The 18,153-nt window shown below is 39.2% G+C and overlaps 1 protein-coding gene across 1 annotated transcript in view; it reads left to right on the forward strand.

Moving 5' to 3' along the window:
* gmds (GDP-mannose 4,6-dehydratase) overlaps positions 1-18,153 on the forward strand; it is a 173,784-nt gene that overhangs the window by 55,142 nt on the left and 100,489 nt on the right. Inside the window, exon 7 of the mRNA XM_081606187.1 lies at positions 10,891-11,018. Within this exon, the coding sequence (XP_081462313.1) occupies positions 10,891-11,018 (128 nt within the window). The remainder of the gene's footprint in view (positions 1-10,890; positions 11,019-18,153) is intronic.

Below are 18,153 nucleotides of genomic sequence, written 5' to 3' on the forward strand. Positions count from 1 at the left end.
AGTAGCTACGGAAGGTTTCTCATGCAGTTAAATATTAAAGCATTGGGGAAATTATTAATAAAATATTTAACATTATTTGAATTGTAATGTAACAAAATGTGGAGAAAAGGCCGGTATTACTTTCTGATGGCACTGTATGCTTTATGTCTGTCATATGACTTTCACTTACCAAATACACAGAAAAACTGGCATGGTCGTAGGATATTAGTTGATCTATTTTTCTCAAAAAGTGCCCACTGAAGATTTTTTTTAGGATCTTCCAAATTTAAATAGTCTAACTTTGTGTTGTTGTGGTTGCTCCTCTGAATTTCCTGATCAAAATGGGAAGTTCAGAAAAGATTTCTATTTCTTTCACCACTGCAGATGACTTAATCCCGGCAGGAATGTGCTTCTGGTTTCTCTTACCGTTCTTGTAAACATACGAGTACTGTACCAACAAACAGACGATTTTCATTGTTCTTGTGCAGAAAGTCTGAATTGTGCAGTCGTCAAGACAAAAAAATAAATAAGCCAGTGTAAATCCAGCGTGAAGCAAATCAAACAGAAGTCTGCATCTGCCGGCTAGTTCACACCGCTGATCACTACTCTCCAGTTAGCTTAGCTGTTAGCCATAACAAACATTTCTCACTTTGTTTCTGATGAGAAGGATTAGCATTAGCAGCGGTGCTAAATGACCTCCACATAACTGTGAAATATGATCCAGTGCGGTTCTTTGAAAGTTGGATCAGCAGTCAAATATATTTATTTTGTCATTTTCTTCACAACCCATCACCTGAATGTAACCAGAGATCCATTTTTGCCATGAAAACAAAAAAAGCCTAACTTAATTTCTACTTATCAGCAGTTTGTTGGTCAGAGGATATAGTGAATCAGCACACTGTGTTTTATATGTGCGCATGAAGTCAGTGAGAAGCTCCAGTTGGAGTCTTACTCCTGGTTTATTTAGGGAAGTACCATCTATCCATTTTCCCAGAGAGTATTGTGGTTCACGCTTGGCAGTACAGAATAATATATTGTTATGTCAGGAGAGAAGAGTAGTCAGAATAACAGTGCCAAAGTCAAACATACATACAGCCGCTCAGTCTTCACATGCCTTGGCATCATCTTTCTGCTTTTGTTGAGTTTGAGCCCAAAAGGTCAGATCGCATGATAGATTTGTAAGAGGATATGTTTTCCATTTATTTAGGAGGTTATTTTCAAAGGAATTTTCAGATGGGAATGACTCGGTTTGTGGATTTCAAGAGGATTTGTCGGTGTCCTTTAAGATAGAACTCAACAAGGTGGCGCCTTTTGTTTTGGTCTTTAGTTTCATTTGTTGTTGATGGGCAAAAAACTGAAAGAGCACAGCCTAAACAGCAGCTGATCTATGGCCAGGTGAGCAGGGTTCTAAAGCCTCAAAGTGAAGATGATGACAGAGTCCTCTACTCTCTTTACGCCTTGCACAGATTTTTGTCATGAGCCAGGGACGGATCTGAACAGAGCTTCAGACGGATCGTATTTTTTCTTACCTTTACTCATACCTGTTCCTCCCCTCCAATCAGTGTTTGTTGTGCACGATCACCAAGGCGACCAAGTATCTGGATGACAGAGCAGCTTAATTGCGCAAGTTAAGAGCAACGCGTTGTGTCTTTTAACCTCTGCCGAATCCTCAATAGCTCTAAAGGAGCACGATTGAACTTCAAAGTAAGTTTCTAGATTAACTTTTTAAACTGTTGCATTTGTGTGCCTACATTTTTCACTTAGGTTCCCCTGTACAAAATTTAGATTCACCCAAATTTATCGGTTCCTTTACCACCATGATATTGCATAGTAAAATTTAGAGTTTTATCATTTTCTTTGCCAAAAAATGTCTGTTTTTAAAATACCTCAAGCATAACTATGCAAGGAAGTACTACATTCAGTCAGTGAAAACTGTTTTGATTCAATTCAATGTGGTATGATAGACGAGAGTGAAATGAAAATGAAAAGAAAAGTCAACTAATTATTATAATAATATACTCTTTCACAATTTGACATCATAGTTACTGTATGCTTACAAAACACAGGCTGTCAAGTAAAAGGAGGTGCTGGTTTGTGCAAAACAATATTGGGTTTCTAGCAAGCAGAAAAATTCTCAGAAGACAAAATAATTTTAAAGTTTTATCTGATTATTTGTGCACTCCCTCACTGTAATGTTAAAATCTAATTGTGGCAGTAACAAAACCTTCAGCATTGGTAAGAATTCTTTCAAAATGGTGGATGACAAGAAATATTGATTTATTTGTACAAGTGTCAGTGAATTGAAAGACATCAATTTATCTTAACATTTTGCAGTGATGTCGCCATGAGCTGCAAATTATTTATTTTTGAAACAAAAATGTGGCCAGTTTAGTTTGATTTGTTTTGTGTTGATCTGACCAAATGTTTTTCCTGATGATCCAATTTAAAGATTCCACGACCAGCCATTTTCACTCCTATGACAGCTGTTGGTGGTATTCAGAAGGGTCCACGATGGCATGCAAACAAAAAACATTGTTTCGAAACAGATCTACAGCGTCATAAATCTACTATGTATCTACATACTTACTTTAATTCTGCATATCTATGTGTAAATGTGGCTCACTATCCAGCTTTGTTGGTCACACTTTGCTTTGTTTAAGACTGCTTAATATATACTCTTCATGTAGATCTTTACTAAATGAAAGGCTTTATTTTTCTAACAACAAATGTCAAAACTAGGGAGAACATTGTATTATTTTCTGATAAAGGGAAGACATGATGAGTACTCGGTCTTTTACTTTTTAAGTTCATGAACACAGAAACATCGATTTATCTTTTTCTTGTACTATTATGTTTCCAGATCACCTTGCATCAAATTTCTTTCTCCGTGCCTCTTTCCTGTCAGTTGTGTCAGCCCTTAAATGAGGGCACCTGTGTTTCAGGTGTGAATAGACACTATGTTGACTGAGAAGAAACCATGACCAGTCTTGGATGTAGCACAAATGTTCTCTCTTTGCCGAAGCTGCAGATTTCACACAGAAAGTGAATGGCAGACATTAAAAAGGCTTTGGTTAGGTTGAAGTAGAGCCAAATCGCCCTATCTGGAAAATATTCTTGCTGCATTATTACTCGGTCCTCCTGCTTGTTAGGTATTTAATTCAATAACTCAGTGCAGATAAAGAAAACTTGGATGTTCACTAGATGAGCTTGCTTTAATTTTGGTGCTAACAAATTGACCTAAAACCTAAAAGGCAGCGGAAATAGAAATTACAGATTACATTTTTCCCTTTAATTCCACCATGTAGCCATTCACTCCCCAGGGCCATTATTCAAAGACAAAACAGGATTATGAGATTTGGAGTTTTGGCTGGATGCCAAAACAGGTGTACAGATGCAGTGTTGAGGTAGCTGAAAGATCTCTATGGCAACACTATGAAAATTAAATTATGTCTTGTCTATCATTCACTTTGTATGTTCAAAATAAGACCAGTTCAGACAAGCTTGTAACAGAAAAGACTCAAATAAATGGAAAAGACTTGGATCAACTCTAGTGTTTTTCTTTAATTTTTTTTACCAAAATGTAAACAACCTGCAGGCTTTTTAAAAAAATCAAATAGCTACTCAATAAATTGTTCTAGAGGCTGAAACTAGGCACACAAAATAAGTAGATGTTCTACCTGCGCAAATATTCCATTAAAGATCATCTTGTTAGTTATTTTTAATGAATCAAGTATTGCGTTTGTGTAGCTTTACAGCTTATAGCCTTTCAGTTTTTCCAGGCCTAATGCACCACTCGGCCATGCCACAACCGCACAATATGTCTTCAGAATAAATGTTACAGAGGAAAGATTGGAATAAATCACATTGTGGTTTAGTCTCAGTAAATGTGCATAAATATACTGACAGACAGTAATATAAATGTGTGTGAGTCAGACATGTAAATGTCTGCGTGTTTTGGGGGCTGAGCCTTCACACAGTTTAAGGCTTTATAAGTCACCTTTTTTTGTTTTTTTTTTTACCTGAATGTCTCGAACAACAGAATTTTTTTTGAGTAACTGAGGTCCCTTGAGCCAAAATCTCCTCAAAACCACAGTTCCTTCCCCATCCTCCTCCAGACCCATGCCCCCAGCTGACAGCTCCTGTCCCCATCCTGTCTGGACCCACATGGTCTGGCTTGGGAATAAGAGACATCTCCATACATTTCTCAACACCCTCCTCCTCCTTTTCCTCCCGTGCTCAAGCCCAGCTGTGCCAACGAATTCTGTTTGCTACGTTTTTCCTGTTGGCCAACGAACGAAACGGAATGGAGGGGGAAAAAGTTAAATGAGAGTGGGAGAGAGAAAGTGAGTGTCAGTTTCTGGCAGGGGTTTTGCTGTCTGCTCAGTTTTCATGGCCCACGGTTTTATTAGACTTTCCGCCAGGCTGCGGGCAAGGTTAAACGGCCACCGCTGCCCCTTTTGGGCTCAGAACCTCCTGTCAGCTCCCCTCTCAGTTCCCCTCACCCCCTCCACCTCCTTCTGGCTGTCCTACGCTGCCGCTGCCAGTAAAGGAAACACATTAACACCAGAGTCTGTAACAGAGCAGGCTTTGTCCGGGGCCGGGCAGACCCGTCCATTAGCCCCAAGCTCGGGTCCATGGCGCACCAATTAGAGAAGGCAGGGAGCAGAGCCACTCTAAACAGAGGTGTGAGCTTTACAAGGATACTACAGGTGTGCTCTGGGGGAAATAATGGACTTTATTTCTGATTGGTGTACTGTGCACCACCATGTACCTCTGACACCCTTTTAAGAGCCAAACAGGCTTTGCAGAGTTTTGACAACCTGTGTTTAACCTTCAAACTCAAGTTTCTCTTGGATCAAATCAAACCTCAGCTTTCCAATTCGCTGTAGTCGCCAAACTGGGCTCTAGTTACATTGCCTTGGCCCACAAGATCATAGTATGTACTATACAGAGGACTGCCCCTAATGAGCTTTTGATTACATTTTTTCTTGACTCTAACAAAAAAAAAAAAAAAAAGAAAATTTAATGGGATTGGCTTGTGCTGTACTATACCAGTTTAAATGAACATTATTATAACTTTAATTCTGAATTAGGTTAGATTAAAGAAACTAAATGACACTTTTAAACAAATTGATTGTAATTTATGACATTAAAAATCCTGATCATTTTTAAATCTATCAACATTTTATTACAATTGTGTAAAGACAAGTAAATACTCATCAATGAATGCACTTTTGTACACTGGGACATTATACAGTACCTATATCCAGCAACAAAATACTTTATTGGTTATAATCTGATGAAATCAGGTTCTGCACAGCCTGCTTGATTTACTCCAGTGGAAACGTGCCTAATTTGCATTTTTTTTTTTCAAATTCCAAGCATTCTCTTAAAATCTGCATAATATTTGGATGGAAACACGACTAAAATTATCATGGCAAGATCCTTAACCCAAGATTCATTCAAGTTCTTTCATTTCATAAATCATTAAGAGTGTTTGCTTTGCAGAAGTGTTTGAAGGACAACTGTGAGAAATGTAACCTTGCAAATGTATTTAAATTGTTCGATTTGACAGAATATTATATTTTTGATGTGATCAACAGCAAACTAGACATTTTTTGGTGATTCCAAAAAAAAAAAAAAAAAAAAAAAAAAATTCTAAAATCACTTGAGCACTTATGTTTGAAATTACCTATAATAAAGGTGAATGAAGGGAAGCTAGATCATTGCACTATGAACTAAAAACCATATTTGAACAATTCTGGCTTGGAATAACATTATCGGTTAATGCAAAGCTACTAAAGCTAGTCTCTTCAGTATTCAACCACTACTAAGTGCATAAAGTATAAAGCAGCATTGCTAGGCAATGCCAACCTTGCTAAATTATGTTCTCGATATCAATATTATTTATACTGAGCATATATAATCTTTGAAGACTTCTTTTTTTTTTAAATAAAATGTTAAAATACTTTTCAGATCACTACATTTTCTTTACTGATGAGTTAGCTCTATTTGAGTTCAGTTCCCAACTAATGCCACTTTGTTTCTGCTATAATGCCTTTTCATAGTCAGTTGAAGCTGAAACTGTAGATCTTGAAAGGCAGGCAGTTAATAATCAAAGCAGTTTCAACTTTTAAACACTCTAACAGGTCAAAGACCAAATCTCCGGATCATACACCTCACATAATGTAACCTGACAGTGTCTCTTTATTACCTATTGTGTGTGTAGGTGTATGATGAATGTCCCACTCTCTATGATGAAATAAGAACCTGTCTAGCTGATATGGATGAGAGAAAAACTGACATCCACGTCTGTGTCAGCGGCAGATGAATAATTGTTGCTTAGCGTCTGACTACAGTTAGTGGGAGCGCTGGTATCTGCCAGAACAGATGAACTGCCAGGTTAGAAAAAGGCCCTAAGGCAGGATTACACACGATCATGCAAAGACAGGAAAGGTCTGACATGGAAGGGGCTTTCCATTGACAATTTATCTACACTCTGTGGACATGTGCTATTTCTGAATTCATGCCAAAAATATTGATTTTAAGATCAGGAATCTTTTTTTTTTTTTTTTTTAATTAAGTTCATTATACGCCATTCCAATATGCAGTGGTGGAGAAAGTACTCAAAAAATTTACTTAAGTAAAAGTACAAATACACAGTCAAAATGTACTCAAGTAAAAGTCAAAGTACCACATTAACATTTTACTTAAGTAAAAGTAAAAAAGTCCTGGCTTTTAAAAATACTTGAGTATTAAAAGTAAAAGTACTCGCTGAATGCATTACCTAATCGCTAATATCATTAAGTGTGCTGATCGTATTTAATTTTAATACATCAGAAATGTGCCATTTTAATGAACAATGCCACAGATAAAGCATGTTTTTATGGAGTTTACTCTGTAACATAGTTTAGACTTAGATATTTGATTCTATGCATAATAATTTCAGGGATGGAAACATCTGGTCTCCTGTCCTAACAGCATGAACTTCACTTTTTTGCCACACATTTATTTTGAAAGAAATCCAACTGGCAGAGGAGGACATGGAACCAAGGAGCCTCATAGCAGAGTTGTAGTCTGGACCACCGAACCCAAGACCAAATCAAAACCAGCACCCCGCGCTACATGACAATAACATTAAGTGCACTTATCAAAATTGCTTCTCAAATTGATCTGAAAGATTCACTTTCCCATAAAACACCTAGATATTAAATACTTAGAGCTGAAATAAATGTAACCAGTATCAATTCAAACTCTTCTTCATTCTGTTTTGCTTTCATCTCTGTGCCACAATACACAGAGGTCTCCTGCCATCCCTAAAAAAATAATTGTGCAAACAATTATTAATGTCAAAAATAATAATTGTCTGCACCATTAAACATAGCAATTAACAACGCTCAACTATGAACACTGTCCAAGGCCCAATAAGCAAGAAGTAACCAAGCAGGAGGAGCACCGTGACTGTTCTCATCCTCCCTCCTGCTGCAATGTCTTCCACCATGACAGGTGACGAAAACAAAGAGCAATGAGCATGCTCTGTGTTCTTATGTTCTTGTTTTATTTATTCGCCAATTAAATATAAAGATATTTTAATGAAATAAAATAGCTACTGCAGTGTACGCAGAGCATTACAAGAACAAAGAACGGCTCTCAGTGAGGCTTCAGTACTATAGGACTTGCTCAAGATCCGTCCAGAAGAATCAGATCGTCCATGAATGTCCTATTACTATATTGCACTTTGGTCACAGCGTTGTCCCATATATGCAACACCTCAGCCAACACCTCCACACAGTAATTCAGCGCATGAGTGACAACTTTTTTTCATCGCAGATGCAACATGTGTTTCAGTCAATACAGCTAGCTTTGCTAGCATCACGTCCACGGAGCTTACCTTTCTTTAAGCTTTCCTTCCAAGTGATGTTAAAAATTGGACGAAATCCCACCGTCTGTGAAAGCGAAGCGCTGCTGATTTTACATGTAGCCATATCAATTTATGCAGTGCTATTATATTACTGATGATTAGACTCGCTCAGAGGAAACCACTGCGCATGTCTGGAGCTTCGCGTGCGAGTAAAGGTGGAGGCGATGGGTGACAACCAGTGGTGGGAAGTAACGAAGTACAAGTACTTCGTTACTGTACTTAAGTACAATTTTGGTGTATCTGTACTTTACTTAAGTAGATTTAATAATGGATACTTTCTACTTTTACTCCACTACATTTTACAGTAAGTATCTGTACTTTCTACTTCACTACATTTCTACAAAAGTGTCGCGTTACTCGTTACATCCAAGTCGCGTTGCTCTTTTTTTCCGTTAAAATGTGAAGTTCAGGGACTTAAGGTGGTGCCGTAAAATCCAAGCAATAACGTGACTTAGACAGACATCTCCTCCCGCTCAGAGGAAACCACTGCATGTCTGGAGCTCCGCGTGCGAGTAAAGGTGGAGCCGATGGGTGACAACAGACACTAAGTCACGTTATTGCTCGGATTTTACGGCGCCACCTTAAGTCCCTGAACTTCACATTTTAACAACGCGACTTGGATGTAACGAGTAACGCGGCAGTTTTGTAGAGATGTAGTGAAGTAGAAAGTACAGATACTTACTGTAAAATGTAGTGGAGTAAAAGTAGAAAGTATCCATTATTAAATCTACTTAAGTAAAGTACAGATACACGAAAACTCTACTTAAGTACAGTAACGAAGTACTTGTACTTCGTTACTTCCCACCACTGCCAATATGGCAACAAAGAAGCGTTGACACAGGGGACATGTGACCCACCACCAACACACAACAAGCTGTACTTTCTTAAACAAGCATGCCTACCCTTCCCCTGATCTGTTTCTGCTCAGCCTGCCCTAGGGCTGTCGCTTTCCTATGAAATAATTACTACAAATTTAGTGCATTCGCATGATTGGGTACACAGGATTTTCCTGTGTCTAAATGGAGGCTCTGCTCCATGTCAGGGGAACAGTGATACAGTGTGGAGCCAGAACTGAGCTGTTACAGCCTGGATGGACTGCGGACTCGGGGTTTAAAGGCAGCATTCAGCTTGGATGTAGCAGTGCTAACGGGGTCTCAGAGAGGTTAGCACGAGGTTGTGGGAGATTTATGTTGCATAAACTAAAAATAGCAAATACTTTGATGCAAACTTGCAGAGTTCCTTTGAAATTATACTCTCACGTCTTCCAGTTTGGCCTTTTGAACAGGCAGTGCAGATGAGTTCAACCCCTCAAACTTTATTTAGCGACTTCAACTCTGTGACGTTATTCAACATGACAACCTAATATTTAGTGTTGATTTCCATCAATATAATGCTTTATTTGAGTTGGAGAGGCTTCACCATATATTCACAGACCATCCACAGCACGAGTAGAACATGACACCAACCCACACCATCCCAACAAAATACCCAAAGGCATGTCTAACCGTTCCAGCCGCACACGCTCTCATTAGAAGCTTGTTTGTCCTGCTGCAGATAAAATCGCCACGTGTGCCGGCTCCGATGAGGAGCACGATGCCGGTGATCTGGCAGATGTCATTGTGGTGGTTTTTGACTGGATGCTACAGGGGCAAACACCATGGTGGTCTGGATCGGTCACTTTTTCCTTTTTCCCCCCATGTGGAATGTCCCTGTTCCTTTTCTTTTTTTTTATGTTTACAGACAGCTGGCCTGAAATTTATGTTGGCATCGAGCCCAGATTTGACACCAAAACGGTGAATTAGAGAAGAAAATGAGAGGGAAGGATTCTAAAAAAGGTCTTGTGGCTGTAATGTGAGTTGGTAACGAATTGATTTGACTCAGAGTTACATTTCGAATTTTTTGCTTTGGCTAAAGAGGGTTGGAAAACTATCGGAGGTTTGGAAGTTTGTACGTGTCAGCGTGTGTGTGGTGTTGGAGAAATATGCAGAATATTAGTACGTGTCACTGGAATTTTTATCTCCAAAAATGAGGCCTTGAGTTCCCCTACGGTGCTGTGAAATATTTCCCTAATACAGATTAATTCTGCTTTTGTTTGACTGTCACGGCCAAATGTTTATGAATATCCAATTAATTGTAATGTTTGATAAATACACCATGAATAAACAAAACATGGAATTTTCAAAGAAATATTTCTAAAGTTAATAGGCCTGGTGTGAAAAAGTAGTTGACCCCAAACCTAATAAATATTTTCGGAAAACAAGTACCCCATCCACAACTCACCCATGTCCCAAACCACCAAGTGTTTGCAGTAGCTGTCAATCAGAAATGGACAGCCTGGTGTGCATTGGATCATTGTTCTGCTGCATGACCCTTGTGCTTTTCAGCTACTGGTCACAAACCAACTATTGGATATTCTTATTCTTCTATGAATTATTACAAGTTGTCCGGAGCTTAAAGCACCAAAGCAGCTTCAGACCTCAATACTACCACCACTATGTTGAATGGGAGACTTTAGTTATTCTTCTTGATTTATTTTGACCTCCGGGATGAGTAGATGATGCCCTTGGAGAAATTTTCTATGAAGGCTCACCATTGTTAGAACTTTCTCCATGGGTGGAATTGAAATGACTTTTTAGCACTTTTGAGCCCAACAGTTGTCAAGGATTTGGTTTTTCATCTGTTCTTGAAACGCATGAGACCCAGGCATGATGTGTTTTGATTTTTTGATTTTGATTTTTGTTTTCAGTTAATGCAATAATTAGGCATGAGTTTGGCTAGATATTGAACTCTGCTTTCCAAACAAATGTATAGATATTTAAGATTTGAAAAGATTGCTGTTGCTGTCTCAGACAGGGCAGTTTGGATAAATAAGTAAATGACATGACAATTTCAAAACTGCATTTTGTACTCTCGTTTTTCACTCATCTGTTGGTGAACGTTCGAATGAATTTAACCCGTCTTATATATTGAACTCTAATTTTTTTTTTCAGGCGCAAATTTTGTGACACGGAAGATCAGCCGTTCTGTGGCAAAGATTCACCTGGGCCAGCTGGAGAGCTTCAGCCTTGGGAACCTGGACTCCAAGAGGGACTGGGGCCATGCCAAGGACTATGTGGAGGTAAAACACACAACTCAGAAATCCACACAACCGTCTGTGCACAGCTTCAAAGCTGAACAGTGTTCAGATGTGCACATAGTATTAACGGGGCATGTTTTCCCAGATCATTTAAGGCCATATATGTGATCAGCGTGAAGCCTTCTATGATTCTCTGCCAAAAGAGATTTTGAGATAGAGAAGGAGAAAGAGAGGGCTGCATGCTGTGAGGCCACAGACTGTACTCTGGTTTCCCACAACTCACCCATGTCCCAGATCCCTTCAGGCCCACATCGCCATCCCCTGATGGCTGCAGAAGAAAGGGCGATATTAGGAGAACACTGCGTCCTGGGGACGATGACAGAAATACTGTGTTTGTGTTAAGGTAATGGTGCCAGCAGCAAGCAGAGAGAGGCGTGGGGAGATGAAACGAACAGTGGGGTCGCGTCGTCCAGGAGCAGACAGCTGAGTGTTTTTGAAAGTGTGTGTTATACCCTTGTGCACGTGTGTGTGTATGGAAGTATGCATTCCTGCATGTGTGTTGAAGTGTGTGATAGGTCAAGGTCGTAACATGTGTGCACAGCTATTGAGATGAAAGACTCAATGGGTTGCCATGTCTAACAGCAAACCTCTTGCAGTGAACTGTGTTGTTATTGGCAGGTGATGGTCGTGGATATAACGGTGGAGGGAGGGTGGGGTTTCTAAGACGTGAGTTAGGGTGAAAGGGTTATGGAGCGCTGCTTCGGCTAAACAGTGTGGGGTCAAAAGTGTCAGATCTGGCTAGTACTATAATGCTATGGTTTGAAGAGTGTATTGGGAAGCTTCAGTCATTGCATTATTATGGGAAGACAAGTCAGAAGACAAGAAGATTTAAACTGACAGAAATAGGAAGGCATATTTAAAATATGCATTGCTGGTGGGGGTTAGTTTGGCCTATACAAACTAAAAAAAAAGTTGCAAAATGATATGTTCTTAAACTTCAAAGCTACATCTTCCAAAAGGAATTTATTAAAGTAAAACAGTTTTGCTAACAAAACAGGATTTGTCAGCTAGTAACTTTTAAATGCCTTCAGGGAACTGTCTTTTTGGCTATTTGCAGTTTTAATCAATATTCAGTAGACCAAACTGACCATAATATCAGTATGCAAGAACTGATGAAGAACAAAATGGGCATACTTGGGCTTATTTTAGTGAATCATGCATGTAAATTTGAGACTGCTATGAAAAATGTTTAGTCTAGTTTGAACTGCAGGTTTGACTAAAAGCATAAATGTTCTTATTGTGCTAGGGAAACATTGATTCTTGGATCCCATTGAGAACGTTTTTTTCATCTAGATATGTTCTTCTAGCTGGCATTTCATAGCTGCAGCATTCTGTTGAGAGATTTATGTGAGTACTTGCCTGTCCAGGATGCCCTGGGTTGAGATGCACCAGGTTTCCTGTGGGAACCGCGACATTCCAGCTCTGGTGGATCAGGCACCTCCTGTTTCGGAAAGTTTTTTTTAAAATTTTTTTTATTTCCAGGAAGCCAAACAGAAGCTGGAGGTACAGAGGGGGAACCGATGCAGAGGAAAGATTGTGCAAGTGTTGTACGTTATACGTTACTGAACTATCTCCCTAGTTGAAAGCCCAACCCAACCAGCAGACCACCAGAGGTCATGTTTGTCACTAATGCCCCCCATGGTGCCCATCCAGAAACTACCAGCTTTGTGTCACTATGGCAGAGCCAAACAACTGCCCATCAGTAAACAGAACCATCTGCCTCCGCTTTTGGGCTGACAACTGCTTTTCCTCGCTTTCTGTCTCCCTCTCGTCACCCCACCCAGGACAGGGAAATTGCTCCTAATTGGCTGTGGATGGATTGCGGGTGGCAGGAGGGGCGTGCTATGTGTCTGCTCTAACAACGTCTGAAGGCATGCGGCTGGCTGGGCATCGTCTCAGCCGGGTATCGGGTATCCGACGCAGCCAGGCAGACAGACCTCGGGCTGCCCAGTCACTCTCAATGGAGCCCTTTATGGTTATTGTAATATGAAATAGATGTCAGGAGCTCAATGCTTTAGTATAAAATCGTCAAATAAAATAATTTAAATCCCCCTGATCTCATTTTCCGTAAGGGGGATTGGAATTTTTCTGCTTGATGACTACGTTTAAAGCCTAATTTTGTTCAACGGCTCTGTGATACAGGACAGATTCCTGATTCTGAGTCTGCCAAAGAGAAAAGAAAACCACAGGCATTACTCGCATAATGCTCTAAATGAGCACATATAGATGCAGTAGTTGGCCATACATGGATGGTACAGCTGTGTTGATACCGTAATTCTACAGATGTCTCGTTTTTGGCAGCTAAAAGACATTTTGTGCACATAGAAGAAAGTTTGGAGTAACTGGTACAGCTTTATGGTTTAGGCTTCTTTTTTTCTCAACAGGCCTCACTTTCTCATGTTTCTGAAACTTTGCCACTTTGTTTCAGAGTTCCTACATAGTCTAGAAAAATCTGGAAAGGATGAAATTTGCTTTCATCACTTTCCAGGTCTAGATAGATGAGAACAAAAGAAAAAAGGGCTATGAAAAGTGTTTAGTTTCCAGAATCTAAAAGGTAAACAAATCTGAATCTCTGGATTTGCATCTCTGGAGCACAGAAACATTTTTTCTTCCATTGATTTATTTTCAACTTGCATCTTTAACTTATATCCTTACTGGATTTTTCTTTTCTTAGGGACTTCCAGACCTTCTAACCATCACTTGCATTTCAGTATCTGTTTTTTGTCATGTGTATCATATACCAATATTTATTTATGCATCCTTTATTCTGTGACCGCTGATTACACAACTAAATGTGCAACATTTGCCTTATTATATCCACATCTGATAACAAAACAAAAAACAAAACACCAGTAATTTAGCTCTTTTTTAATGGTTTCTGTAATAACTTGATCTTCCATCTGCAGTACTTAAGCTGCCATAAGTACTTGACTTTTGTGCATGTTTATTTTTAATGTAATTAATTCCATATGCATTTAATCCCTACACTATCTTCTAAAGATTCAATGATCGCTGTAAAAACGTGTTGCTCATTATACAAAACACAAAAGTATTTAGTTAAAGAGAATTTACTGGCATGTCTCTCACAACCAGATTTCCACCGTATGTGATAAAAACTGAACACTTAACATTTATCAATAAAATAAATGCAAAGTTTTGACATATTTCTGTCAAAGACCATTATCCAATTAAATTTAATTAAATTTAAGTTATGTGGCATTTGTTTGAAACGAAGGTCTAACCAAAGCATCGTGTACGACAAATTAGTTCAATTTATATCTTATTCAGTCTAATTATTTATTAGATTTTTTCCCAAGTCTGTTGCAGTACAATCCAGTATAGTAGGATTTAGTATAAAATTAGCTGTTTAATGATTTAATTTGAACAATTATAGGCACCTCTGTCGAAGATGATGCAAAACATCTTTAAAGTCCTTATTTTTAGTCGCATAATCCCACTCTGAAATCCAACCCTTCATTTAAGTACATTGATTCAGCAAGGGAGGACAAAACATCCCAAGTGAATAACAGTCATAATACAGGATCAAGGACTATGGATGACTCAGAGAGACTGTGCTAAGAAGAATGGCCAAAGATCTGTCATTCAGTATGCTCTAACCTTGGGCAATATTACAGTGTAAAACTAAAGGCTATGCAGTTGAAAGGTTAGGTTTTTATTCATTGTTTGAGTAATATTGAGGTGATGGAATCAAAGATGAATCATTTTAAGGGTTTTTATTCTTTGAATTTAGTAGGTTTTTATTATCAGGAATGCATGGGTTGGAAATAACTGTGTAAACACAGTTATTTGTTTCCACAAATACAAGGAGGGTATTAAAGCAGACAGCGTCACATAGCCGCTGCCCTACTATGCCCTTTTTTCCTTTTTAAAAAAAAAAAAATTTTTTATTTTTTTAAACACTGACAAACTTCTCTGTCTTTTATATACTTGCCGTCACGGGTCTTAACAGCCATGAATTAGGGAGCTGATAAATACCTTTCCTTGCTCAGTAAGGTTTTAATAAACACAGCTGGGGTGGTAAAAACCTACAATGAGAGCTAATAGGGCAGAGGAGAGCGGGTGTTAGGTTTCATCACCAAAACCTCCCTGTCGATGACGACAGCTTCGCGACCTCTGAACCCCTGCTGGCACAGAACACCCAAATCAACAGAAGTGTAGATCATTCAGCGAGGCAGGACTTGTGACTGGGGCTGCTGTCATGGTGATGTGACATCCAGAACAGACAGCATGAATAAACAACACCAGTGGTGTGTGGGCACGGGTTGGTTCATGTGTGATTCTGTTTTAAAGTCATCAACAGCAGGTGAAATTCGATCCCCTAAATCTCAACCAGAAGCTTAGTTAGCAGGAGTTTAATCGGCCTACTGGCTCAAAGTAATAAAACCCCACAGCCCCTAAAACTACTACAGGTATTTATATATAGAACTATTTTTACCTATATGCACTGTTAAAAGGGGTGACAGTAAAAAATGATAAAAACTTTATTGTTAATGCTAGAACTTCACCAAAAGAACCTTATGTGAGTTGGAAGTCTATAGATTCTATGTACAGGACTTTTAAGGTATTTTATTATCTGCCTACTGTATTCACATATTTATATAAAGATTAAAAAAAATGGGAGACAGAACAAATTTCTGTTCTCTTCCTTATGTTAATCAAACATTTCCGTTGAACGACAAGGTTTTAATTTTCTTATTTTTGATGTCTTAACCTGGAAAAAATTAGGTTTTTGCTCTTGGCTTTGCTTCAGAAGGCATGGACCTTTGATTGTTGAGAAACTTTTGGCTGTGACATATGTAATCCACCTGCTTCGTGAAGCGTACTGGAAATTGCAAGAGCTGTAAAACAAGGCCACAACATCTTTGGCATCATTAACATTTCCTTTACATTCTTCTGGCTCCAACTGTAATTGCTCAGTATTTGGAAGCATGGCTGAGACCAATTAGAGCGGCAGATTAGTTGACCACACTCTCAAATATTGAATAAACATTAACAACATTACTCGTTTGGCTCGGCACTTCTCTCTTTGCAGTGGAGGATGGCTGTTTACAATGAAGGCAAATTCTGATACGCTTCATGGGGTAAAATTTAAATCTTCTACAAAGTCCGCACCTCCAGCAGGCATTCGTTTCTCAATACGTGAGGGTCTAAAACAAAGCTAAACTGCATCATTCAATTATTCAGTTACTCTGCCCGTTACACTAACAACATACCCTCCTCATACAAAGGAATTGCAGAATGTTAGGTCATGGATCTTTCCGTTATCGGTTCTTCTTTTGTTAGGGGAGCAAAAGGGAGTCAGTTTTACACAATCACTCTTTATTTATCTTCCTGCTGCATCCTCTGCATCGTGAACATTTTTAACTTCTCCATGCCTGTTTCTGTCCCTCTGGTACGATGCCACGGAAAACACTCGGCCAATGTTCAGTGATTTAAGATGTGGACTCCGATGGGGCGAGAGAGCCTCCCCCAAGATCTATTTTAAGTCACTCAATTCATCATTCCTATCATCATGTCTCCTCCAGTGCCTCCCTGAAAGCCTTTCTGAGTCCAAGTTGCATCTGCCAGTATGTGTTTGCCACTATTTTATAGTAATTGAAACATGGAAATTGAAATTCAAGAGTTTTATTGGGTTTGTAGAACATGCAGGGAGTTAACATGTGGTGTACTAGTTCTAGTTGGTAAACAACTTGAAGAAAATTTTATGCAGTTTTTTTTTATTTATTTTTTTTATAATTAGTGCAATTAGAACGGATAGTTTTAAGGCCTCTAAACTGTTGCTGCCCGATTTAAACTTTGGTGCAGCTGGTGATCTCTTTCAGGCAGACTGGCCTGAATTCTCCCCTGCCGGGTTGAGGATGAAAGCAGATGCTCTCCTGCTTCTCCTCTAGCTTGTTTCTCCTCGGCTTTCTCTTCAATCTTTCATGTAACAAGAATCCTCAACCTTCTTGTGGAGCCTACAGGGTAGTTTGCAGCCTGGAGTTGTGCAGAAAGGAGTCACATAGACGGACTGAATGCCATTTTGGTATCTTTTTTAAAAAACGGATACAGTCGTAACTGTGCTGTTTGGAGTATGCAGCAGTCCTGCCATCTGTTCAGGGCTGAAATGTTGAATTTCAACAGGTTTGCTTGGTGACGGGTTTGTGGCTGGAGTGACGTCCATCACACATGCAAAGGGAAAAAAACACCTCTCGCCTGGAAAGACGGAGTCGAGCAGCAGGAGAGAAGGTTAGGGAGGAGCAAATAATGGATGGTTTGACGTCTCCAGGGGGGGTTGGTGGCGGGGAGGTTAGGGACCCTGCTCAGCATTTAACAGGCCAAGACAGGAGGGCAGGAGTCAGCTGGTGGAGGCGAGAGAGTCCGAGAAAAATAAAAATAAAATTAATATAAATCTTTTCTCCATTTTTGATAGTTTTCTGACTGTCTTTTCAAGTATCAGGAACTCCTTAATGTGTCCATTTCTTTTGGCCAAATAAAATTTTTTTAAAGAACAGAGGCAACATTTTTTTTATTATCAACGGGTTAATTATTGTAGTCATGCAAAGTTGCTCTCTTTCTGCACATGTGTTGGAAACTGAAGTGCATGGTGAAAATAAAGGCCCCCACAAACTTCACCCAAAGTGCTGAAATCGACTCTCTTTGACAGACACGTGATGGAAATTGCGTCATTTTGTTCCCAGAAATGCATCTGTCTTCCGAAGCCGGCCGTGGTCAAACTATTTCAGCAGAGCTCTATGCAAAGTGTTTTCTGATTGGACAGAAGTTTGTTGTTGTGTTTTATACAGAAACGCGCTCAGACAGAAATGTTTATATCTCTCTTCAAGCATTCAACTTCAGCTATCTGGTTTTTGTATCTGTGAGAGGCATAAAAACTTTTTGAGGAACTTTTATCTGATGCAGTGAGGAAATATGGACATTTGTAACATTGTTCTCTAAATAACTACTATAAGTCCTGAATGGAAATTCTAATGTTGTTGTCCATGGAGGAGGCTGTCTGTAGAAAAGTGTGGCACTACATCTGCTTCATGAAAACAAATCACAGGATTCAGAGAAGGAGGGGAAATCCATTCACAAATGAAATTCAAACCAAGGTGAC

Source organism: Poecilia reticulata, chromosome 4 (genome assembly GCF_904066995.2).
Source record: "Poecilia reticulata chromosome 4, P_reticulata-male-v2, whole genome shotgun sequence".
Classification (NCBI taxonomy): Eukaryota; Metazoa; Chordata; class Actinopteri; order Cyprinodontiformes; family Poeciliidae; genus Poecilia; species Poecilia reticulata.